The 27,663-nt window shown below is 39.4% G+C and overlaps 1 protein-coding gene across 2 annotated transcripts in view; it reads right to left on the reverse strand.

Moving 5' to 3' along the window:
• The window catches only part of PLEKHH2 (pleckstrin homology, MyTH4 and FERM domain containing H2), a 110,728-nt gene that overhangs the window by 26,674 nt on the left and 56,391 nt on the right, over window positions 1–27,663 (reverse strand). Inside the window, exons 4-16 of one of the 2 annotated variants that reach the window (XM_075204147.1) lie at window positions 21,664–21,813; window positions 20,860–20,943; window positions 20,404–20,485; window positions 18,751–18,921; window positions 16,767–17,701; window positions 15,261–15,333; window positions 14,742–14,833; window positions 14,474–14,615; window positions 12,251–12,387; window positions 7,269–7,379; window positions 5,067–5,153; window positions 2,478–2,636; window positions 1,094–1,174 (exon numbers count right to left, since the gene is read on the reverse strand). In XM_075204147.1, the coding sequence (XP_075060248.1) occupies window positions 1,094–1,174; window positions 2,478–2,636; window positions 5,067–5,153; window positions 7,269–7,379; window positions 12,251–12,387; window positions 14,474–14,615; window positions 14,742–14,833; window positions 15,261–15,333; window positions 16,767–17,701; window positions 18,751–18,921; window positions 20,404–20,485; window positions 20,860–20,943; window positions 21,664–21,813 (2,304 nt within the window). Of the gene's footprint in view, window positions 1–1,093; window positions 1,175–2,477; window positions 2,637–5,066; window positions 5,154–7,268; window positions 7,380–12,250; window positions 12,388–14,473; window positions 14,616–14,741; window positions 14,837–15,260; window positions 15,334–16,766; window positions 17,702–18,750; window positions 18,922–20,403; window positions 20,486–20,859; window positions 20,944–21,663; window positions 21,814–27,663 lie in introns of both variants that reach the window. The other variant, XM_075204146.1, reaches the window with a different exon arrangement.

Here is a 27,663-nt window from a genome sequence, read left to right on the forward strand (position 1 = left end):
ATGCACCTGGTTTTATGTCATGTTAAAATGTTCAGGGAGGTGCAAAGTGGTACACGTTCTGATGGGAGGAGATGGGTGTTCTCCTGCGCTTCATTCTACGCCCACATGCAAAAAAACAAGATTTTGTTTCCTGGTGCGAGGTACTTAAATGAGGTTCAAGGAGTGGAGATAGCACAAAGGGGGATTTGCAGGCAGCCGCACGACTTATTCACCCCACATAATGATTTGTTGTTACCCACGTTTTGGAGGTGACCTCTATTTTAATGGGACAATTCTACAGTGATAGAAGGTTGGTGTTTAAAGGGCCTTTATCTCTTTCCACCAAGCACATCTCCAGCTGGAGCTACAAACCAGCAAGAGTTACTGGAGAGTGAAGGCGCACTCTAGATAAGAGCGAGCCACTACGTTGGCTTAAAATCACCATTATTTTCTAGCTTCACTTACATAGTCTTTCACACGTGATTATTTAATTCATATAGTTGCAAAGAGCGAGCGGTGAGTGACAGGGAGAGATCATGTGATCCCTCCACACATGCGCTGTCCAGCTCTGCTCTTTGGAGCAGAGCTGACAGCACTTAAATTTTTAAATTATGATAACGTACGCCAGCTTTATTTTTCGGAACTTGTTAGATTGCGAGAGGGCGCAGTCACCGAACCATTGAATGGTGACTGCTCCCAAAAACTAAGCAGAATGCAAAGCATCAGATATCCATGATATCTGCTGCAATACACCGTTCTTAAATATGCGGGACACACAGAGGACCATGGATTGTATGGTAAGTGCACGATAGTGCACCATCACTGTTTGTTAAATATGCCCCATAGCATGTACAGCTATCGTTTCTCTTTAAGGTAGACTATAACAATGACAGCCCGGGATGGATAGCAATCTGCAACCAGTAGTGCTCGGAATGTTAGCAACTCAAAGCCATTTTCAGCTCTGTATTAGAAATGATGACGTTTCTTTTTCTTTGCAGTTGTTGCTCAGGTTGTAAAAATCTGATACTGATTAGGCAATTACTATGCTATACAAGTGCAAAGTTTCAGGGTGTTTTTTTTCCTCATCTTTAATTTACTATACAACATGACTTACCTTTTCCTCTTGACTGCGGAAATAATATAATGTTTTTCCAACCAGCGTACACCAAACTCTCTTAGAATATCCATGTTTAACCTGATAAATACAAACCAAAATGTGGCATTCTGTCATTACTTGCACATCTTTTCCATGAGTTTGACATATGAAATTTTCCAAGACGCTGTTTTTGCACCCTGCATTTGCGGATTGCTGAACTCAAAGCGTCATAACCCTAGTTTACCATCGGGGGTGCCAGAGAGAATGAAATATACAACTAGCCCAAATGTCAACCCACATATCATTCACATATTAATGCTCTTCACATCAGTGTACATTGTCTAGTGCAGAATACATATACTAGAAGTGATTGGGTTCTAGAACCATTGCATCCTGTATTCATTTTATGTATTTATTTATTTATTTGTTGACCAATAGCTAAATGGCTGCTTCTATATCACTGCCTAGCACTAGGAGCTCATTCCTACATCAAACTAATTACTTAGTCTTCCGATAAACAACCGAGACTTGTACAGTTAATAATTGCAGCTCTAGAGGTACATTTTTATTATGAACAATTACAATCACATTTTGTGCAAAATTATGTATACTTGAAGAGCACATAAAGCTACCACTCCCAGATTGAACGTATGAGAAGATGTGTACAGTTACACTCTGATGTCCCTAATGCTACTCAGTTGCATTGTACAGGTAATATTAAAGGCAAAATACACACTTTTTATGTGGTCTTAAATACTGATTGCTTGGAAAGAAATTTCCACCTTTGGGCAAGCCCTCATCATTATAACATGTCGTCGTCGTCCCCCCCCCCCACACCCCCGAGAACTCACACTGGGTGCAACACATCCTTAGGTCCTCAATACAGCTTTGTGTCACCATCTACCAGACCTTTAGGGGGAGATTCAATTCAGTGCGAGGTGTCTCTGGAACGTCCACAGAGACGCATCGCGCAGATGTTATGGCAGGAATCTCAGCTCATTTTTTCTCTCACCCCATAGAGGTGCGCACAAAAATGAGCAGAGATTCCTACCGTTGTGCCTGGCAATGTGCGGAGCTGGACATCACGGTGATGTCTGCACGCCACATCGCCAGCAATTAAATCTGCCCCTTAGAGTTGCGCAATTCATGTACTTGCACTAAAATGTGTCTCCACAACATAGATCTGGGGCTAGATTTACTAAACTGCGGGTTTGAAAAAGTGGAGATGTTGCCTATAGCAACCAATCAGATTCTATTTATCATTTATTTAATACATTCTACAAAATGACAGCTAGAATCTGATTGGTTGCTATAGGCAACATCTCCACTTTCTCAAAACCGCAGTTTAGTAAATATACCTCCTGGAGTTATGAATATAAATTCTGCTTTACAAACCTCTCACCTTAGTGAGCAATCCTTTCACTGTTGGTTTGACGTCTGGCTGTGTGAAGAGCACACTGGCTGCCTGGACCCGAAGGACATTCTGCAGGACCCGGACCCACTCATCCAGGATATTAGGGGAATCTGCTGTCAGGTAATAAGTCCGCTTCTCTGTCACCAACTAATGTGAGATAAAGATGAAGGACTGGAGTCATTAAGGAGAGCAAGGCAAAACAAAGAGTAAATGTGATTCAGGACAAACCATGTTACAATACAAGGGGTGCAAATTAGTTTATTATTTTGCATATAAGTTAAATACTGGCTGTTTTTTCAAGTAGCACACTAATACTTGATAGCTTTATTTTTACACTGAAATTTAAAGTTGATCTAGGACATACTCTCCCTATATAAATCCGTACCCACATTTTAAATTTAACTCCCCTCCAATGCAACATGGTTTTGCCCAGGTGCAAAGTTACTCCTTTTTTATGCTTTACTTTCCTTAATGACTCAAGACCGAACACTTTAGGGGTAAATGTATCAAGCTGCAGGTTTGAAAAGTGGAGATGTTGCCTATAGCAACCAATCAGATTCTGTCATTTCGTAGAAAGTACTATATAAATGATAACTAGATCTGATTGGTTGCTATAGGCAACATCTCCACTATTCAAACCCGACGGAACCTCGCAGCTTAATACATTTACCCTTTAGACTCATAATATATTCTGTATATGTTTTAACAGTAATTCCATTTGTTGCTAATAAAATGTATAATTAAAAGTAAGTTTACAAGTGGGATAATGGATCTCAGTGCTGTAAATGATTTGGATATTGGAAGTCACTGAGTAGTTCTGTGAACTTATAAAGGAGCGAGGCCAAAGACTGAGTACTTACATATAAGTCACAGATCTCAGAGGTGACTTAAAATATTCATTACTCACCACTTAAACACTTATTATTTTGAGATTATCTATGTAAATATAAACAATGATTATTATTTACTGGAATTTATTTATGTAAGTATAAATAATATTTACCTACTTAGTGATATCTACTTACTGGAGATTTGTTTTTGTAAATATAAATGGTGATTACCTACTTAATATAGGCATCATTTATCAATAAGAATGACTTAGCTTGTTATAACTTTACGCTAGTTACAGAACTTGTTTCTCACTATAACAGACTTGGCTGATTGAATGGCATCTGGGCCATCACAACAGTATCTAATATATAAATGTCTAGTGGCGTGTGTTAGTCTGTCTGTCTGTGTGTGTGTGTGTGTGTGTGTGTGTGTGTGTGTGAAAAAAATAAAACCAAGCTGCAGCGCCACCTGCTGGGCGGAGTTATACACTGACCTACTAAATTCTTAGTGTGTGTGGAAAAAAAAATTCAGAAAGGGCTGAAATTTTGTATACTAAGATGTTTTTAATTTGTTAATTTAATTTGTTAATTGTTAAAAGTGTTTATAAAGATTTAAAATATATATATATATATATATATATATATATATATTTCTTGAAGGAGAAGTGACAGTTGGGAGTGGTTGGTGGTTGCCGGGGGTGACAGTGGGGAGTGGTTGGTGATTGAGACCTGGGCTATGGCCCAAATGCATGACAAGAACCTTTTTAACACCTTAAGTAGCTTGATTTGACTAGAATGCATGAGTATCATGCAAGGGTTAACTTGTTGTAGAATAAGTATGTAATTACTATGTATATTTAAGTTTTGACTAAAGCTTTGCTCTGAGATGTTTTATACAGTGAATAGAACGCCAACTATTTTTTGAGTACATAACATGTGTAAAAAGTCACAGTAAAACACCAATGTCGTCGGAAAAGTAATGTATCATCAACAATGCTGCGGTGGGCCTAAGTTATAGAACGTGAGGCGAAATAAAAGTGAATTGAAATAAAATAAAATAACAGGGGCTGATGAAAAGTGAAAGTACGCCAGTTTGTGTAGCATATCTTGCACATGCAGAGAAAGTGGGTACGTGTATATGCTCCTATCCAGACATCATTATGGTACTTCTGCCCACCAGCACCTGGAGTGACGGGACGGTGGAGGTAAGAGAAGTGTGAACTTTGGCCAAGTACACTAAAGGTGCAAATGCGGCTTCTGTAGACTAAGACTAAGGGCCTGATTCATCAAGGTACGCAAGCGCATACGCATCTGTGTATCATACTTTGAGTGACGCAAACCGTTATATTTGCGTTGGAGTTTGAGATTGAGTTGACTTTGAGTGCCGTATCTGCTCTGTTTGCGCTGCCTATGTGGTGTTTTACGTAGCTCAAGTCCCGTTTAGCAGATGCATTTGCGTTTGCGTACCTTGATGAATCAGGCCCTTAAGTTACTCCTATTTTGCATTCAACCCTGCATCAGCCCCATAATGCCCATGAACAGGGCTGCTATGGGCCTATGTGACAAAAAAAAAAATGATGAAAAATAAAGTTAAATTGAATACAAAAGAACAATGTGCTGCTATAGGCCTACAGAGTACAGTTTGGGGAAAGATGGCTGCTACACAGTCAAAGTGTTGCCAGATGTCAACTACGGGGAGATTAGAGAGTTTTACAAATTAATACATTATACATGATTATTACATTACCTGCACAGTCTGCTTCCCGTCACCTCTCACTATGTGACTGCTGGAATTTAATTCAATTTGACCCTGTGGCTTACGGATGACATCACTCTACAGGGGGAAAACACAATTACCTCAGGACTGGATTTAAAGCATGAATGCATTGAAAACAAAAACAATTATTTCTCAAACGTCGGAAACAAAAGAACAAACATATATATGGAGAAGAGTTTATTGCACTGTACGGCCCAGTTTTGTTTGTATTTCAACCATATATACCTAGCAGGGCCGCCATCAGAAATCGTGGGGCCCAGTACAATAAAGCAGGCAGGGCCCCCTCCGATGACCCCCCCCCCCCCCGCCCCCGATGAACCAGGGCCATCTTTTCGACTGGGCATGATGGGCAGGTGCCTGGGGGCCCAGGGGAAAGGGGGCCCAAGGCAATGAAAAAAAAAATCCTGTAGAAAACAAACAAACAAAAAAAACTTACCTTATATATATATATATTAGTATTAGGGGAGAGGGAGGGAGAGAGAGACTTCAGGGACTGAAGGACAGCGGGCAGAGCCGTGACTGTACCTTCAGCCTTAACTCCCGAACTTCCTGTTGGTGAAAACGCATATGCGTTCCACTGCAGAAGTTAAGGTTGAAAGTACAGTCATAGGTCTGCCCGCTGTCCTTCAGTCCCAGGGTGTTCGCTGCTGTCTTCAGCCTGGCTGTCACAGTGACAACCAGGCTGAAGATAGCGGGCCCCCTGGTAAGAATCATACTTGCCCCCTGTTATAAATCATACTTGCCAACCTTTGCATAGTTAATTCCGGGCAGGGGGTGTAGTTTGAGGGCAGGAGTGGGGGGGGGGGGTGAATCGTGTCATTTTGGCCCCGCCCCAGTGACAAAAACGTAATTTTGTCACGAGGGCGGGGCCAAAATAACGAGATTCACCGCAAATCGCGTCATTATGGCAAATAAATTCCAGTATGCGGGATACTTGCCTGCTCTCCCGGGAGTCCGGGAGACCTACCCGGATTTTGGGAGTCTTCCGGACATCCTGGGAGAGTTGGCAAGTATGTTATAAATTGACATGGATTCTCCCCTTAATCCTTAACTATACTGCACTGTCCAATGCACTGTCCAATGCAATACACTCTACTCCATCTGTAAAAATACAAAGATGCATGGTTCTATATATGTGTACAAATATAACTGTGCAGCAATACATAGCAACCAATCAGCAATAAGCTCTTGTCCAGTACAGTGCAAGTTAGATTAATGAAAGTGAACGTCTGATTGGATACTACAATTTTGCACCCAGTAAGTTTTGATATGAGATCATGTACCATCTACCGTAAATTACAAGGATATTAAAAGGTACTGAGGAGTTCTGTGACTATATAAAGGCACAAGACTCAATGCACACTGCTTTTATACAGGTCACAGACTCTGAGGTGACTTATAATATACTTATAAGTTACCAGTAGGAGATTAATTATTTCTTTTAAGTGACAGTATAGTATGAGCTAGCACTTGTGAATCAAAAAATGATATCTTAATATCAATATTTAAACATAAAACCTATACAAAAAATTAAAAATATAAAAAATTACTATTTAGAAAAAAAAATGTTGTTTGTGCAACCAACACTTCTCTCCACGTATTGAACGTCTTTATAGTGTCTCATAAAGCAAACATAAAAATAAAATCCATAGAAATCTTGTGAAATTATGACACACTATAATTTTGTAGAATGTACTAAATAAATGATATCTAGAATCTGATTGGTTGTTATAGGAAACATCTCCACTTTTCAAACCTGCTGCTTGATATATTTACCCCCAGAACTCACTGTTTATACAGGTATTATATACAGCAGTTTATAAATTTATTAGCATCACATGTGTATTATGAAGCAATCTTTATGCTAATGAGAGAACCTGTTTCTGAACTATGATATATGACTACGCTGAAGATAAAATAACATTTCTGTACATTAACAAGGAACATTTGTCACATGTTACATCTTAAAGCTCATTTAATAAAATGAGTATAATCTGCTGTAATCTACTGAATTTAAGCCATTAAGGGAATCCCAAAAAAGATTGTCAGACACCACTTGTGGAGGGATCACTTCTGGTCTCGGTGACTGCAAGTTTTCATCAAATATAATTTACTTCATTTACCCAAAATGTAACATGATACAACCGAGTAGTTTACTAGTTTGTCACTTACTGGAGATTTGTAGTACAGCAATTCGCCACCTTTAAGTACAAACCATCTTCTCTTCCAGGTTTTTAATTTGCCTCCCATTTTTAACAAGTATCCAGATTTTTCCAAGAGCTCCTAAAATGTAAAAAAAACAATTACAACGTTAATTATATAAGGTCACAAAACCTTGAAAATATGATTTTATTGCCTTTTTATAATGTGTATATTCTTTTTTTGTTACAATATATATTGTCAACAATTCTGCATACATCTACAAATATTTTGCTCTATGTACTGTATTATTCCTTAGCATCGGATCATCCATGAGGCAACCTAGGCTTCCGCCCATAGCCCTGTGGGCTCTCAGGGGCCCGGATTATCCTGACCTGTTTTTATGTTTTGGGTTTTATGTCAAATGGTGCCCCATTGGGTCTTAAGGGTATATTTACTAAGTAGCGGTTCTGAGAAGTCTCAGTGCTTTGGCATCATTTTTGTTAAAACTGCAATTTTATTAAAGACTTTTCACATTTTAGGCTACGGCTACACTAGCAATATGTGTCGTGCAGACAAGAAATGAAATGGCTGAATGTTCTGTTTGTGTCCATCATTTTTGTTGTTACTAATGAACCGCTGAATGTTTGAGTGTTATATGTGATTTGTAACAAATGTCACATACAAAGAAATGGATACAGTAGACACACGTAACATCCTAATAAATGTATTTTATTGGGAAAAAAACTTTAAAAAAAAAATGTTTTGGCATTAATGACTACGGGCCTGATTCATTAAGGATCTTAACTTGAGAAACTTCTTATTTCAGTCTCCTGGACAAAACCATGTGACAATGCAAGGGGTGCAAATTAGTATTCTGTTTTGCACATAAGTTAAATACTGACTGTTTTTTCATGTAGCACACAGATACTTGATAGCTTATTTGTACATTGACATTTAAAATTGATATTTGTGTGCTACATGAAAAAACAGTCAGTATTTAACTTATGTGCAAAACAGAATACTAATTTGCACCCCTTGCATTGTAACATAGTTTTGTCCAGGAGACTGAAATAAGAAGTTTCTCAAGTTAAGATTCTTAATGAATCAGGCCCTACATTACTATCAGGTGACATAAATTACATTTTTTTGTGTGTTGTTTTGTGACTTTATATTCCACATATGTATTGGACGTATCCCGCAGTGTCTTGTCTGTTAGAGCAGAGTGCACCTAGACCTATTTTTATCATCAGACGTATCTTTACATCCGCTCCTTGTTGAATATGGAGGTGCATATATTCCGATTTACATGTGTTTTTTTAAAAAAAACACAATACATTTGTTTTTCGTGATTTAATGAATCAGACCCACACTATGTATCTTTGTTCTACCCAGGTTACACAAATCGAATCACATATCCTAAGCACTTACAGGACACTGTGTTTGTGCATTTTGTCTACTTTGACATGACATTTTCACTGTGGTATCTAATTATTTTAATTGATTGCTAACAGCCATACTTACAAATAGGGGAGATGAGGTGTGAGGACAGAAGGGGGGTGCAGTGAATTGCATCATTTTGGCCTGTCCCACAACTCAATGATGCGGAAGTGTAAGTTTGATGTAGTGCCAACAATTCACTGTGAATCTTGCCATGGAGGCTCCTAGTGACGGGGGCAGGACAGGAGACATACCAGGAGAGTAGGCGTGTATGCTAATAGTAACAATTCTAACCGCTATATTGACAAACTGTATTTTTTACTAATAACACTATGTGCAATTCAACAGGGTGGAAAAGACACGTTGCACACAATTATCTTTCATTACATTATCTTACATGTGTAGCTTGGCCCTCAAGCTGGGTACACACTACAGAATTTTCCACCAACTTTTTATGCCGATCGATTTTACATCTGATCGATGGTCCGATCGCTCGGTCCATGGACTGCATACACACTAGCCTTGTTTCAGACGATAAAGGGAAGAGCAGCCGTCCTGGTAGCTACTTTTTACAGCCATGTTGTCATGAGCAATGATTTTAATTTCGTGCACATTGAAGCAACATTTGCGGGTCATGTAACGATATACCAAAGATATTAGCATAAAGGTGCTTTCATTGTTGTTAACACCGAAAACCGCATAAAAAGAGAAGACCACATGCTTTACACAAGTGTAATGGTCTGAAACCAGACAGGTGCAATACACATGTATACAAAACACAAGTCAGTGATGTGCGGATACCGCACCACGTGAGACTGGTACAGGCATCACAAATTTACATACACACGTCCCCCAGGTCGAGGAAGTATAGGAGGATTGTCATGGATCGGTCGGAAGTTTATACACTCTACACAACGGAAAGGACATTGGAATGAAAATATTGAACGGTACGACCAACCAAATGAGGCGACAATCGTTCATTTGGGAAGACTTTCGACCATCGTGTCACTACACACACTGACCCGACTTTCGAACGAGCGGTCGTATGTTGGCTGGTTGAGCCAATTATTGGACAAAAACCCTGTAGTGTGTACCCAGCTTTAGTCAGTAATTAAATCACTTTGCAATCCACAACAGCAGACTATAATAACAAACTATTTAAAACTACAATTTAAAAGTTGCTCTGATTTTTCTTTCTCTAGGAAATATATACACATTTTGGTCCAATTTTTGCAAAGAAAAATGAAAACGACACAAGGAAAACCAAAAAAAAAGCTAAATATTAATGTCATCTTTTTATATGTCCTCATAACGTGCAGGAAACAAGAGATAACTAATGCAGAGATTGTCCTATGTCTCTACTGACTGAGCCTGTGACAAAAGCTACCCCAAATTCCTGACCTCCCTCCGTATCTCTATCTCCACTCAGAGATATTCTGCTGGATAGAGACATCTACATTCCGATGTCGCTAATTCTGCAGCTTAGAACCACACAGATGGCAGCACATACTGTAGCTGAATATTAATGCAGATAAGATAATCAGATAACAGCAAACAGATGATTTAGCGGTTCAGTTTAGGTCAATGTTATTTTTTCCCCTTTCCATTTGCGTACTTGCTGGATGTGATTATATCTCAGGGGTAAATATGTGTGAAGTTCACTTTACTATCGAAAAGCATACATATAGATATATAGACAGAGATCGGTCTATACAAGATTCTTATGTATATTTTTAAAAAAAGTGTGTTTATTCTATTAAAGAGGACCTAGCATCATTCACCAGGAGATCCCAGAGGGGAGATGAAGTGTCAGTGAAGAGGGGTGCGTCATTATGGCCCCACACCCTGCAGCGAAGAGACGGAATTGCGTCATTTAGTCGCAAGGAAGTGGGCGGGATGTGGGAGAATTGCCTGTTCTCCTGAGAGTTCGGGAGACATTTCGGGAGAATGGGTAACTATGAATAAAAGCCTACCATAGAAATAAAATGTTCTCGCTTCAGGACAGGATTCGGTATTAGGCGCATTTCGGCTGATTTAGAGTTAGCCAGAAATATTGTTTTTGCATTCTGCACCCAAATATTGTCCAGCTCTTTTTTTACCCCCATAACTCTTCATAGGGATGTGCAGTTTACTTTCCCTCCCTGCAGCCCAGATTGATTTGTCCAGATTTAAGTTTTGCACCACTTGTATTCGCTCTTCATTCTAAATCAGCACCACAGGATATCTCCCAACATGCAAGTCCCCAGTAGCAGGGCAGGGGGTGTGGCCATGTCACTATGAGGGCTTGGCCACGCCCCCAGGGGGCTGTAAAGCGTTAGGCTGCCCATTAGCTATCTCCATTCCCCTAACATTCCCACCCACGGGACAAACATGTCGCTGGGCTGGACAGAGGCCTAAACACAAGAATGTACCGCTGAAATCAGAACAGTTAGGAGGTAAGTCGCAGTATGCTAATCACTCATACGTCACATCACTGCGCACGCACATGAAGATTAATTAAATCAATCATAGTAATACAGATGAATGTTGGAAACTGCAAAGGAAGCGCGTCGTCCCATATCCTAAAATAAAATAAAAAATAGATGAAACTGTGTGACTTAATTAGAGATATAACAAAAATGTCTTTTGTTTTTTATCCCTCTTTTTTCTTAATTTGTCGTCCCATTCCAAAAATGAATAATATATCATCTATACTCATCGATTGTATAATATATGCAGCAAAACTTTTAATATCTTCTTTATTGTAAAAAAAATAACCCACTGACATTAAAAAACATCATTGGTAAAATATGGGACATATATAATCTGGAACTGATAACAAGCATCATAAAAGACTGTTATAATAAATTAAAAAAATATGGACTGAACGACTCTCCCATTCTGAAGCCACATCATAGCCGTTTTCTTAAACTTATTTGTTTTCTACTTCTCTTTAAAAGTTATTATTTATTAATTTGTTGCAATTTTATCATTTTATTTTCAAAAAAGTCTCCAAATATTCTATAACGTATACTATTCATAATATTTCTTGTACTCATCTATCCTCCACTTCCCTTTCCGTCTTTCCTTCCTCCCTCTCTCATCATTTATGTACAGAATTTTTTTTTATAATATTTATCCAAGGATGACAGTAATTGTTATTATTGCTTATCATTCCTTATGTTAACTGTTTATGTTGTTTGTGTCGTTATTCATAGTTATTTGTATTTTTTTATTGTTAACATTCTTTGCAATAAAAAAAAGTTTGTTTTTGTTTTGAAGAAAAAATAAGGAAGATCAGAGTGGGTGGACCAACATCACCCATGTTTGATACATACATTGCATAAAACCCCTGACATCATGTGACCACCAAGGAGCTTACTGACTAACTGGCTTAGGAGAGAGACATTATTTTGTTTGTAGAGGCAGCCTAAATCTGCAACACAGTTTTTGCAAAAAAGAACACTGAGTTATAGGAGAACCACCTGGAAAAAATAATCAGCTTGGTAAACCGATGCAAAACTTTAACAAAAAATCTATGTGGAAAATATGTTGCTGGAAGCAGCAGATCAGAATTTCGCCCCCATATGGCTTACATTCTTATTATTATCACTTGATGAGGAACAGGTTTTTGGAAGCTTCTGTTCTGGTTCTGAGAATTCACTGTCAATGGAATAAGCATCAGGCGGAATGGCGTAGTCACTATCTGATGCCATGGAGGAGAACGAGATGCCTGCAGGGAGAGAGGATAGTCACTTTATCTCTTCTGTTTTATGTACACATGCAATAGGCAGATGTTCTACATTCTGACAAGATCAAAGACCGCTTTATAACAGGAGAGCATTGTGTATTACCTACAAGGCACTACAAGACCAACACGTCAATGCTCCCCAACTAGCCGAACGATCAATGCTGAGGACCACACAGTTCAGCAGAACTGACACCAACACTCCTGGTATTGACAGCGAGTAGAAGACGACGTATAAACAAGGCTGTGTCCGTTTGTAAAACAGACACTGATTGGACAGAAAGGCGGTTCTGCCTTAGTGTTACTCAATGTCACAGCGCAGTTTGTACTGCTATAGGTTCTCAACGCTGGGACAAGATGGGTAGTGTTGGTGGGGCCGTTGGTATAGTTGTGCTACATGGGAAGTTGGCAAGATATTACATTTTATTTAAAGTTACCCTTCAAGGCTCCTTATGCTGAATAGATAATCAGTACACAAAGATGACATAGTCATTGCCAAATAATGCATGCTGCATTTATGCTCCACAATGCATCTTCTTTAATATCCGAATTATCTATTCACCATAGGAAACAAGACTTTCAGATCCATTTGACAGATTATGAAGAACCTATGTTTACAACCCATAGACCCTCAATAGCAGCCTTAAAGGGATTGTCTGCTAACATCTTAATTAAATTCGGGACTGCCTCTCCCAACTCCCCTAGGATCCCACATGTTACCGGAAGCAATTGTGGTTCTCAGTGCTGGTAAACGAAGACCATCTATAGAGCTCTATTCTGGTGCTATAGCCAGCCTACAATACACTAGATTTCCCTGCAGCGTTCATATACTTTAAGTGTTAGCCAGATCTTCCCTTCAGTTACAGGGAAATGCCTCACCTCTGTTTAAGATGTGGAAGGTTTAATAAAGAAGCAGTTGCCCAAAAGTGGACAGCAGGGGCAAACGCAGGATTTGCAGAGGGGGGTTCCCACACCATGCCGCCAGTGGGCGCGACCAACATGCATGGGGGCGTGGCTATAATTTTAGAGAGTGTTTGGCTGCTCTTTAACTCTCCCTATCCCCATAATATACGGTTGCAATGCTGCATGCACTACTGTTAGGTGCACGCAGCTCTCTCTTTTCGAGCAGAGCCGTGTTTCCAGGCACTAGCAAACCCCTCCTCGGTTTGTCTATGGACAGCGCTTACAAAGCATAGTCTATAGATGTATACAATATAGAACATACAAGTGAAAGCCACAGGTCAAACCTGACATTATAGTCATTGTGGAATTATAAAGAGTGTGACGTATAATGTTAATATACTGCAATGTAATTGTGCAGAGAACAGACTTAATGGTAAGTGTGTGTGACGAGAGCAATGCGAAAAAACAACCGGGGCTGGAAATGCATTCACTTGTGTTTGTTCCCTTAAATGTCACCAGCTGCTGTCAATGTACATTTATATTCCACCAGAATACATCTGTTACCAATCCTAAAATTGAACAAACAACTGTTTCGCGGTTCCCATCTATTATTAGATCCACATGTAGCATCTATAGAGAAGATATGTCTCTTGATGTCACATACCTACAATAGTAATCTCGTTATGTAACCACAGTACTCAGTGCCATAACTGAACTCGCCCAAAAATTCTGTACAGTCTAAAGTTTATTTATTTAAGCTATTAAAGAATGACAACACAATGATGGTGACTGATGATGCGTGGCTGTCAGGGATTTGTATATACAATTTGCTGGGAATTTGGGTGGGGTACGTTAATGCGATGCTTTTAATGACGACACTGAGTATAAAGACAAATATAACCGATTGCCATAAAACAGACCTGCATCAAATGCTGACTTACATTAATACAGACACAGAACTTATCTGAAAACACTTACTACTATCAATTTCGAACTGACTGCATGCCGGCACTTCCGTTTTACAACACAAAACAGAGAGACATTGAGGTTTGTGAATTTAAAGCGGCAAGCCTAACCCTATCCCTTAAAATAAATTGTCCAGTTGTGGGGCCCTGCCATTTTCTGACATCATTTCTGCCAAAATGCAGTACTCATAGTGTATACTCACCTCGTTTCAGAGCTCTGGGACTTCCTGCTTCGCTCTGATTCCGACAGTCCGACTCGGAGGTCCGGGAGCTGGAACGGGAGCTGACCTCCTCCTCGGATCCCGATGAATCCTCCAAAGGACTGGTGCTTATTTGAGTTGCTTTCTGCATATCACAAAAATAAAATATGAAATCTCATTACTCCTGTTATAGTATATCATAGTCAAAAAATTCTATAAACATAATAAAAATAAATAACAATGTATAGTAATACAGTTTGCACTTCCATACCCCTTTCAACGTGGTGTAGACAGGAGTGGTCATGTTCTTGTATATGAGAGATGTGTAGACACCGGATGTTGAACATGCTGTCATTGTGGGACCTACTAAAAAACAACAAATGCAATCACAAACGTGTAACATAGTAAAATTAGAGTTTCTGTTGCCACAAAATAAAAGTATATAAAAAAATATATAGATCATGGTAGCTATTTGTCCCAGAATCACTCCCTTTTAGTTAAATATTCACCTTATTTGTCTCTTCCCCTCTGCTTTATGCCTTGTGTTGTATGCAAAGGAGATTAAACGCAGTTGTAATTGTAAGTGTCATTTGCGTTATTTATGTAAGTTCTATTTCGGAACATGTGTAGAGAGATTTCACACAAGAGATGGCACGCAAAGGGACTAATGTCCAAACGTCAGTCAGGCCCATGGTTTGCAGCACAGTGAAAATGTCAAACTATTGAAACAGTGAAAAGCAACAGTATTGCTGGCCACACGCTGCCATACTGCAGAAAATGAATAACTTACTTTTGATGTTAGGATCCACAGAAACGTCAGACAATCTCATACCAGACTTGGCAATAGCGTATATACGATTCTCCTGTTAGAAAAATGTCACGGTTAGAAACTGTTAAATAAATATTCAATACAAATCTTAACGTGCAACGTTAGCTTTATGATTAATTTATAACATATATACAACAATAAAAACTAAAATCAAAAGCAGATGTCTTTAGTTTGTTTACATTATTGTGGCTGAATCCACAGTTACCAGCATGGGTGCTTATACTGCAAGTTCGTTCCATTTTCAATGATGTCAAGATAACAGTGAAAAGATTCTCAAGTCTATCTCTTCTTCTTCCGATAGTGCCAAATGAAAATAGTCCTTTAAATATTTATTTTAATATAATCAAGTGCCTGAAACACTTAGGGATAGATTTACTAAACTGCGGGTTTGAAAAAGTGGAGATGTTGCCTATAGCAACCAATCAGATTCTAGGGCCTGATTCATTAAGGATCTTAACTTGAGAAACTTCTTATTTCAGTCTTCTGGACAAAACCATGTTACAATGCAAGGGGTGAAAATTAGTATTCTGTTTTGCACATAATTTAAATACTGACTGTTTTTTCATGTAGCACACAAATATCAACTTTAAATTTCAGTGTACAAATAAGCTATCAAGTATTTGTGTACTACATTAAAAAACAGTCAGTATTTAACTTATGTGCAAAACAGAATACTAATTTTCACCCCTTGCATTGTAACATGGTTTTGTCCAGGAGACTGAAATAAGAAGTTTCTCAAGTTAAGATCCTTAATGAATCAGGCCCCTTGTTATCATTTATTTAGTACATTCTACAAAATGACAGCTAAAATCTGATTGGTTGCCATAGGCAACATCTCCACTTTTTCAAACTCATAGTTTAGTAAATATACTCCTTAGATTAAGAACATTAGCAATGTAGGTCCGTACATTTGTTTTACTGCAGTTAGCAAGCAAATGTATGAGGTTACTTTTGTAGACTACGCAAACTTCATATTATTTGTTTGTCCTTGTTCTGTTCTCCGGAGTCCCATTTGCTGTCTTGTGTAACCTGTGACAGTCTGTGATACAGTAAATTGTCTTCCGTACTGTATAGCCCAGTGTTGGCTAACCTGTGACACTCCAAGTGTTGTGAAACTACAAATCTCAGTATGCCTTGCCAAAATATAGCGGCTTATTGCTGGAAGGGTATGCTGGGACTTGTAGTTTCACAACACCTGGAGTGTCACAGGTTAGCCAACACTGGTGTAGCCTATTGTCACCGTTTGCAGTCCTGTGATGTCATGTTTTAGTACATACCACTCTGATGTTAACTGCGTCAACTTAGTGATATTCAGTGCCATTTAAACATGGCCACATGCTATTTCATTCCTATCATTATACTAGTATAGGTAGGTTATCTGGCTTGGAGTATGTATAGCTGGTGAAAATCTCTAAACAACACAGAACATATTAAGAAGCAGAACAGTAAAATTCATGCAATAATTACCCAAGAAGGAAAGCGGTGTAGAGGAGGAGTTGGTGGTTTTGAGCAATAAATCTTCTCCGGTGATCCCGAACTGTTCTGGTCTACAGCGTGATTCTCTTTTCCGTCATATGAAAATAAACCTTCGTCGTATCCAGTGTCCATCTTCTGGAACATGTTAACACCCTGCTCATCAACCAAGTCAATGTTTGTCTCCTGGGGTCTGTACGGCTTCACCATACTTATGGCATTCCTATCCTTACCAAACATCCTGTCCGAACTCATTTGAGGTTGGCTTAGGTGCTTCTTAGCCATAGCTACACTTATACTCAAGATATTAGGAGTTCGTTGCTTAGGTGATGGTAGGTTGGTTGCCAAATCTTTTGAGCTAGCACACTGAGGTCCATATGTTACAGAACTAGAAACTTTAGATGAGATGGTTGGTGTAAATGCTTGACTTGGGGTGCTGGCATTGTTGGGGCAGAATGAGCCATGAATTTGATTTTTAGAATTTAGTTCATCAGAAGAGTTGTCCAGTTTTGACCGCTGACTTGAAAATGTAAAATATTTTTTGCCACCCAAGTTATTACTCTTTTGCAATCCTTTATGCAAGGAGTACAATTGAACTTGTTCACTTTTAGGTGAACCCACGCTATCATCTTCACAAGTAGAGGAACTTTCCTCTGAAGCTGTTAGAAACATGTCACTCCCTCGTTTACTATTCTGGTTGCCTTCTTCAGAAGTTTGGCTGGACAATGTGGAAACACACCTGGCTTTGTTCTGAGATTTCTTGATGTCTTCTTCTGAGCTCCAATCACTTACAGTAATACTAGGGATATCAGAACCCACCCTTCCCTTGCCCGGTCTTTCTATAGTGCCGATATCTTGTAGTAAAGATGTCTGTGATGCCAGGACATCTTGCCACTGGTGACTGGGGGTCTTCTCTTTCGTTTTGTGCTCTGTCGGTAAAAAACAAATGTAGATATGCAGATTTGTCTGGTTTCAATGTATGTTACTCATCAACAGTAGACCATGCCCAGCAATGATGGGCGTATAGGTAGCACTGCTGTATATCTACTAAAGGAAACCTGATCTCTCCCTAAGCATACCTGGTTTGATTGGAACCTTTGACATTACCATCAAATGTGAACACGTACAAATGGTTTCCCAGATAGGCCTGCAGTATAAAGAGTTGGCCATTGGGGCGGAGTTGTTTTGATTCTGGTGGGTCAGTGCCAAGTTTGTGTGACTGTCACACTTATTCAGAAGTTTGTCCTGACAGTACTGTTCGTTAAGCAACATCAACTATTGTTCATTGCAAGCAGCTCGCCCTTAATAAGTAGTACAGTGTGAAGCAGGGCATACATCCCATCTATTCTTGTAGTTGGGACGAAGTCCTGACTGATTGGGACAGTCAAAATAAATTGGGACTGCTCCACCAGAATCAGAACAGTTTGCTACCTATGTCTGTGTATTTGAAGGGGATAGAAAGAGTTAGAGAGCAGCCTAGTACTGTCTCAAATGATAGTCACGTCCCTTACATACATTCTGGCTTTGAGGCATGGAAACCCCCTTTCTAGAAATCCAGAATATGCCCTGGAAAAACCATCGCCCTTTAAAAAAACATCGCCCTTTAAAAAGCCATCGCCACTTTAAATTTCCCCTGCAAAGTCGCCGATTTCCGGCAATTTACAGAAACCAATGATTCACACATTTATCCCTTGGTCTCCCTATTATAGAGGAAAGCAGCCTAGGCTTTCCTGAATTGGGGCTAGTTGAGGATTTTGGGAGGAGGCTTACTACCCATTTTTCTAATTTTTTTTTTTTCCTTTTACCAGTGCCAGCCCTGTGACAGACCAGCTATGGGTTCATTTTTCCATTTTTAGGTTTGCAGCACTAACTGCGATATTGCAAGTTTAGCGACAATTTGCAGATTTGTATCCAATTGCGCCGAAGGAAATCTCTGGGGTCTGAAATAATTCTATTTACAAGGTAAGAATATTTTTACCTTCACTAAGGTCTATGGTTTCGTTGGAGTGCTTGTTGTTCTCATCTCTTTTTGGGTCCATCTGTGGGCTTCTTGCTCTGTTCTGAAAGCACCCAAAGGTCAAACCGCTTAGACGCTGGCCTTCCACTGGCTTTGGTGTGGAACAGACTGGAGATTTCTTACTTCTTATATCTGGGAATATTCATGCATGGGTGGGATACGTGATAAGAATTTAAATATTCATGAGGAACTTATAATGCCCTTGAACCATTCTGGTCTAATGGAAAATATTTCAAGTCACATTGTCCTTTGTCAGACAATATTCTTTAAGTGAATAAACCCAATACATTTTAATCCAGCATAATATTAACTTTGCCATTTAAGAACTTTGTGGTTGCACCCATCTAAACTGACCTATATATACCTCTAGAAAATTTGCATAAAAAAATGGAAGGGGCTAGTATGAACTAAGGGGTTTGAAACATAGGGTGGAAAGAGCTATCATTGAGGAGATAACCTTTTCTTTCAGGAGCCCTTAGACACAGGCTTATAGCACCTATAAATCATCAATCCATTCCAGTGTTTGGAGCAACATTGTTAAATTACATTTTAAACCCATCTGCTACATCACAAGTTGGTGATCACCACATTACCTTGTCAATATATTCCATTTTTTACAGAAATTATGTTGGATATATGTTGTAGTGTGTGTGTTTATATATATATATATATATATATATATATATATATATATATATATATATATATATATATATATATTCATGGTGGAGAAGTGTAACTACAAAGCACTGAGCCACAGACATTACCAGCTCCATCATCACAATTACCCCCATTCTGTACACTGTAGTATATACAAAACATTACTACAGTGTTACATGTGTAATTGCTATCTTCATAATATACAACTAAGTAATAAACCTCTGTAAACGGTCACTATAAGAACATGTACAGAATAATGAGGCATTAATTATCTATTCCAATTAGATCATTTATGTTAGGAGACCAGAGTGCCCTTTTAATGTGATTACTGAGAGGAAATTTATTGTGTAAAAGAATAAAACTTTTTTCCAGATCACAATTTCATACCTTCTGTCCTGATAAACTCCTTAACAATTTTTACTGCACTGTGACCCAGACTTTTGCTTATTAATACAAGGCATGTATGCAAGTATTCACATTTAAATGAGTAATGAGAGAAATAACTACACAGTGTTATATATAAAACATATTGTGCCTGATTCGTTAAGGAAAGTAAGGGCAAAAAACGGAGTAACTTTGCACCTAGGCAAAACCATGTTGCATTGAGGGGGAGGTAAATTTAAAATGTGATGGCCAGAGTTATAGTTGGGGTAGGGCATCACCTAGATCAACTTTAAATTTCAGTGTACAAATAAAGCTATCAATTATTTCTGTGCTACATGAAAAAACAGCCAGTATTTATCCTAGTGCAAAATAATAAACTAATTTGCACCTCTTGCATTGTAACATGGTTCTGTCCAGGAGAAAATTTACTCATTGTTTTTGCCTTACTTTCCTTAATGAATCAGGACCAATTTGTTTTTCTTGGTGTATTTTCCACCTTAATGTTCTCTAAGACATGGCAAAAGACTAATCAGAAACTATAAAAGGATAACAAGTACCGACCATAATTACCTTGTGATCTAGAACGCAGGGCAATTATTTCTTCACTGTAGCTTTTGTTAATAAACCGGAGATTTTGATTTTCAACTTCCAGCTTTAAAAGAAAAAAGAAGAAGAGATTTTTCACTTAAACTGTATGACCAATCAAGATCTCCCATGGGTTTAGTTTTTGTAAATAGAGGGATGTTAACAAAATTATTATTTTTAATTTACCAGGTACAAGACATCCCTGAGGCCGGGTTGTCTCTTTCCTCATTGATATTAGTATTTCCTACTGAATTGATAAGATACAGTCTTCTTATGAATATTATTTTGCTTGCAAAACAGCTGCCTTAACCATTAATGCCAGTTTTTAGCACGATGTCTGAATTAGAAATGCTATTATCTGTATAAAGTAATATCACTTGTGTATATATTTATTTTTATTCACCTATGTCTTAACTGACATAGTATTATTTTGGTACGTACCTCTCTCAACTTTCCTGTCACCCAGTCTTTAATTTTTGCTGCTTTATCTTCTATCATCTTCGCTTCTTGTATCCGTATTCGTTTCTAAAAACGTACATGAAAGAAACAAACATACATCAGCCCAGTATGTCCAACTCCGCCATGACACAGCCGAATTTACCACAGCGCTATTTAATTCAGCAGGAATCAGAGACAGTGGCCTGCACTGGATGGACTTTGAGACATTTCGGGAGAGTAGACAAATATGCCTCTGCTTTCTATTGTACTTTATGCTGTGCATCTAACAGTACGCTTACTAGTTAGTTACTGAACCAGGGCTAACCCCAGAGGCAGGATTCAGGAGTCCCTGAGTGAAAGCTGCAGATAAGATATGCACATATAACATGTAACTGGGCTGTTCAGGAGGTAGGAGGTGCATGACGACGCTATTGCATCACAAAAGTCCTGCCCCCTGCTACAAAATGCCAAAATTCATAGCATTTCATAGCAGGGGCTGGGCTTAATTCCGCAATATCGCATCAATAAGCCCCACTTTCATCACGTCCGGGAGGATGCCTTCTCTTCCGGGAGTCCGGGAGGGCTCCCCAAAATTCAAGAGACTCCCGAAAATTCCGGGAGAGTAGGCATGTATGACTAACAATGAGGCACATTAAATTGTGTTGAGATGCTGCTTAAGTAATCACCTGGGGCGAAATGGGGGCGACACTGCATCTAAGACAAACCCTGGTGTATTTATTAGTTATATTTATTATATTATATTTCAAATAAGTAGCTCTGTAGGAAATACTGTATCCTTTTGCTCACCTGTTCCTCCAGCTCTTGCTCCAAGCACTGGATGATGTCCTCTTTCTCCTGCACCAATACTTCCAGTTCTTGGCTCTTTTTGTACCACCTCGTCTCTGACTCACTGGTCTGCACATCGGCCACTTTGAGTTTTTCTTCCATGATCTGAACCTAGTAATGAATTAACCACAAACCGTTAGTGGCATATTAGTAGGAGTAAAGGTCTGACTTACAGCCATGTAAACAGCACATTCTCTTAAAAATCTATAGAAACAGATGGTGACTTATCGTCACCATCATCAACATTTATTTATATAGCGCCAGCAAATTCTGTAGCGCTTTACAATTGGGACTTCAATATTTAGTCAACAACAAATAAGACAACATGTGAAAGAAAGTAAGTATTCCCTATGATTAGTAGCTTGTAGAACCGCCTTTAGAGCCATAACTTGAAGTTTTCTTTGTGTCCCTTAGTTCAGGAACTTTAGCCCATTCCCCTTTACAACACTGCCTTGTTTAATTGATGTTTGAAGGCATTTGTTTACGCTGAACTCTCTTAAAGTCATGCCACAGGACTCGGTGAGCGAATGGTGGCTTAGTGGTTAGCCCTTGTGACTCACAGCACTGGGGTCATGAGTTCAATACCCCACCATGGCATTATCTGTGTGGAGTTTTATGTTATCCCCGTGTTTGTTTGGGTTTCCTCCAGGGGCTCCCTCCCACACCCCAAAAACATTTTAGTAGGCTAATTGACTGCTATCAAATTGACCCTAGTCTGTGTGTGTTTAAGGGAATTTAGACTGTAACCTCCAATGAGGCAGGGACTGATGTGAGTGAGTTCTCTGTTCAGCACTGTGGCGCTATATAAATAGATGATGATGATAGTTAGTGGAGGGGGGGAGGGATAAAAGTATTTCACTCCTGTAAAAGGAATTAATTAATTTTTTACTTAGAGTAACAAAGGACTCGTCATTTTTAAGGGATGCCTTTTGCCCTTCAGATACATGCTGGAAAGTGCATTTAAAGGTGCCAATCTAAAAAACTTATAATATTAAAATGTACAGTAGTGACACATGTAATATAGACAGTCTTGAGATTGCCACACTCTCATATTATTGATATGAGTAGTATTTTGTAAGAAAATGTTAAAGTTGCGCTCAATGGGCCTGATTCATTAAAGTAGGTAAAGCATAAGAAAGGAGTAAATTTGCACCTTGGCAAAACCATCCTGCATTGGAGGGGGGGAGGGGTAAATTTTAAATATGGGGACAGATTTATATTTGGGGTAGGGCATGTCCTAGATCAACTTCAATTTCAGTGTAAAAATACAGCTATCAAGTATTTGTGTGCTACATGAAAAAGCAGCCAGGATTTTCCTTCAATGCAAAATAATAAACTAATTTGCACCCCTTGCATTGTAACATGGTTCGGTCCAGCAGCAAATTTACTCCTCTTCTTGTTTTGCTCTCCTTAATGAATTAGGCCCAATGACGGTAGTGGACCTAAAGTGATACTAGGAAGGACTTAGAAGTCATGTTTTTCTCACCATGCATATTTCACTTTGGGCAGCAATTGTGAGAAAGGTTTTATAGAGTGCTTTTACAAGAGCAGATCCCAGGAAGTGAAATACGTGTGCTCACCTATGTATGGGCTAAGCATGGGCATACTTCCAAAATGCCCAGATTTCGGTGCGACAGTCCCGACTTGCTCGGCATGTCCGTCCTGACTCATGGAAGTTGGGAGGTAAATCCATGCTCACCATGGTTAGCAGCTGTTGCACACACCGGAGGCATGTGCTCTTGGTACATGCAATTCAAGGGTGTTTTCATGGCAGGCGAGGAGGGATTTGAACAGTTTAGCGTTTCAGATACACTAGGCACACCTACGAGTGTGTGAACGTGCCCACTGTGTCATGGACATGCCCCTAACATGATGCAATCCTGCCCCCTTTTGTAGGAGGTATAGCCGTATCCCGATTTAGAGGTTTTAATAGCTGGGAGGAAAGAAATAGGCACATTTGTGTATAAATAAATGTTGAGGCGCATAATCTCCTGTACGTAAACGACCCCCTCAGTGCTTTAAGCTTTGTCTGACCCAGCCAGACAATATGCAATAACTCTGCTGTTGGAAATTGGGACTGATTAATGTATTTTAGGGGTTTAAGTCAAGTAGTAGAAGTTATAATCATAATACAACTGTATTGTTGATTACATTCTCCCTTGAAGTCTGCATGAAAAATGTTATATACCATGGCCAGTCGTGAAGCTCTCCCAAATTTATTAGTGAACAGAAGCCTGGATGTAAAATTCCAACAGTCCCTTGGACCTCTGCCAGGACATCATTAAATACCCCTGAAAGTTTCATATCTATTTTGTGGAATCTCATAGTAGTAAAACTAAATATATCCTTTTAAAGTCAAACTGAGGGGCTCTGGAACTGTTGTGTGTGCCCTGTAACATTCCTAAAACATGCATTTAATTGTTTATCTGCAGAGAGGAGAGGTCTACAGAGCTTAGCTATACGTCAAGTTTAACATTGGAAAAGAAGGATCTGTCCGTAGCTGTCAGCAATGGCATGAGAAAGGACAGATCTGTGCTACTGTACATGACCTGCTTTGTAAGGAAAAATAACATAAACACTGACCAATTCAGCTTGTTTACAAGTCATGCTAACTTTGTCAGATGACATCATAGTTGCATAGTTTAAATAATTTTCAAGGACACATTGCTGTTGGCCGGCAGCATCTAAACAGCAATTCACTGAACAAGGTTATGTATTTTTAGCATTTTAAGTATTGATTTCTATTACTTTTATACCAGAAAATGTCAGAATTACAGAAAGAGGGAGGGTGCCTGCCCCCACTTCTTACTGCGTGAGGGAGTGGGGGCTTCACATCCTCTATTCCGCTCATTATGTCACCTCGTTCTATGTTTTAGGCACCCCCAAGTCTTGACACACTAGGTGACCACCTCGGATTGACTAGTTGTAGTGCCGACACAGATTGGACTGTCCGCTGTTCCAATAGTCAACACTTTTGTCTCCAGGGCAGTTGGGAGGTATCTGTCTGGTTACACTGGTGACAACACCACGGTGAGTGGGGCCTATGCGCAGCTGCTGCTGCTGCTGGTGTGTATGGCAATATGAATCTCTTGTAGGGGTGGACGAAGTATCGAGTCGCCTAGTGCTTTGAATAGCTAGGAATGCCATGAAGAGATGGGACTTCCCCCCAAATATGATTTGACAACGCCTCCCTTAGTGTGATCAAGATGCACTCAAAATGGCTACTTCCATTGTGTCTCTAAGACCTCAGTGTTGTCACTGATAAAATTCCTATTGGTTAGTGGTGAATTGATCGGCTGCATTCTCAGGATTACTAGTTCACCCAACAAAATGGCTGTCCCTCTGCGTGTAGGCGGAGTTTAGACAGATTCTCTCATTTCAGTCATGGGAAGTAATCTGCTGAATATCCAATCTAGAGGAGGAATTCTTATCAACTTGCACAATGAAACCTCTTAGCATACTTCCATTATATTGATCATTTGCTACTAATCCTGACTGGTTCTGAAGATGAGCTACTGACTTTCCATAAAAACTTCAACAAATTTTTCCCAACCATTAGACTCACTCTTAACTACTCAAGATCTCAGATACATTTCCTGGACATGACCCTATACAATAAAAACAATACTATACAAACATCAGTCTATTATAAACCTACAGGACGCCCTGCATATCTGAGATGGAACAGCTTTCACCCAGGAAAACATAAAGAAGTCCATCATTTACAGCCAAGCTCTGAGATACATTCGGATTTGTTCAGACAGTGAAGACAGAAAACAACACCTGGTATCACTGAGGAGTACATTCCTACAACAAGGATACCATCCAATAGTTATAGATGAACAGATCCACAAGGATCCCCAGGAGTAGTCTCCTGGATTACAAACAAAAGGAGGTTAACAGCAGGATGCCCCTAGTGGTCACTTACAATCCCCACATGAACATCTTGGGGAAAATTGCTGCTGACCTTCAACCCATATTTCAGAAAAACAATAGACTGAAGGAAATATTCCCAGATTTACCTCTCCTTTCATACAAACAGCTTTCAAATTTAAGAAATCTCCTCTTTAGAAGTGCCCTCCCATCACCATCAGAGACTGGCACCTTCCCTTGCAAAAACAAAAAATGCAAAACCTGCACCCATGTCCTACCAACAAACACAGTCCACATACCCAACACACAACGGGACTATAAAATCACTGACACATTCTCATGTACATCCTCCAATGTGGTGTACATGATACAGTGTACAAGGTGCCCTGAGGGAATTTACATTGGGGAGACCAAGCAGAAACTGCAATCCAGGATGAATTCACACAGACACACAATAAAGAAGACTCCGGACAACGCTGTGGGTAAACACTTCTCTGGACCAGGACACAGTATGACAGATTTAAAAGTCCTAATACTGAAAGGTGTTTTTAAAAATGACAGGGAGAGAAAAACATGGGAATTCAAGCTGATAAGAACATTCCAGTCATTGACTAAAGGACTCAATCTAACACCTGGATTTATGTCCCACAGCAGAGTGCAGACCTCTGAACTCGTGGGACTTTAACTCTTCCATCCATATCGAAAACCTCCTTTTTATTACTTAAGCTTATCTTAATGGTGTATCCCCCCCTGTACAAATTCTTGATGTAACAGCTCTTAAATGTTGTGCCTTTTTCTCAGTCATTCATTTGTAAACTTGCCTGATGAAGGGGCTTCTGTGCTCTAAAAGCTAGCAAATATAATAAAAAAAAATAATTCTTTAGCCAATAAAGGTATCACTCCTATAATACTTTTGTCTCTTTTGACACAAAAGTATTTAACATCACATAGATTTTTCTGGTTAACACAGTACTGCAATAATAATGAAAAAATATTTTTTTAATATCCAGTAGAAAATGCATTATGACTTTAAAATAATCCCAACTGAAGGCTGACACCTTCTTCTATTAAGGAAACTGAGCAAAATTGAAGGACCTGACTCATATGCAGATTTAATTCCATTGCCTTATCTATGTGGAGTTTGTATGTTCCCCCCGTGTTTGCATGGGTTTCCTCCGGGTGCTCCGGTTTCCTCCCACACTCTAAAAACATACTGGTAGGTTAATTGGCTGCTATTAAATTGATCCTAGTCTCTCTCTATTTCTGTCTGTCTGTGTGTGTATTTGTGTGTATGTTGGGGAATTTAGACTGTAAGCTCCAATGGGGCAGGGACTGATGTGAATGAGTTCTCTGTACAGCGCTGCGGAATTAGTGGCGCTATATAAATAACTGATGATGATGATGATGATGATGATTTGTGTGCCGTATCTTTCGTGAAATAGCTCTGCGCATGCATCAGAATGGAACTTATGTCAATGAGCGCAACTGCATGCAATTTATGTCTGAATGCAAACGACACTTATGACAGCCTACATCTGCAAGGGCGGACGAACGTAAGCGATGTACAGTAAGAACGTGCCAATGCAGATGCAGCACGATCCAAGTCCTGGGTATCATGAACATACACTTTTTTTAGTCGTATAATTTGCACCAGCTACAGGGCAGGTGTAAGTGGAGACTGATAGTGTTGACTGACACGGCATTGTCTCTGTATTAGAAACTACTCATATGTGTGCAATTATAAAGCATAAAATACCCCACGATGTGCCGTGGACGGTCTCCGGGAACAAGCGTGACGGGAACTCTTCGGCGATGTATCGTCACTGATATTCCTTCACACCCCGTAGCGGTGCACAGGAGAGTCAGCGATGTTCAGGTACCGCAGCAGGCGGAAATGAGGGCAGCTGGTCATGTTGCTGTGATGTCCGGAGGCTCATCTTGGGAAACTGCATCACATCACTAGTTCAGTCCTAACAGCGTTTAAAACAGTTTAAATGTAGTTTAAGCCAATTACCCCCAATATGACCATAAAGCTGTAAGTCACTTGTAATACTTTTCCTGTCTGGGGCGTCTGATCCCCTTTGTCTC

Source organism: Mixophyes fleayi, chromosome 3, assembly GCF_038048845.1.
Source record: "Mixophyes fleayi isolate aMixFle1 chromosome 3, aMixFle1.hap1, whole genome shotgun sequence".
Lineage (NCBI taxonomy): Eukaryota > Metazoa > Chordata > Amphibia > Anura > Limnodynastidae > Mixophyes > Mixophyes fleayi.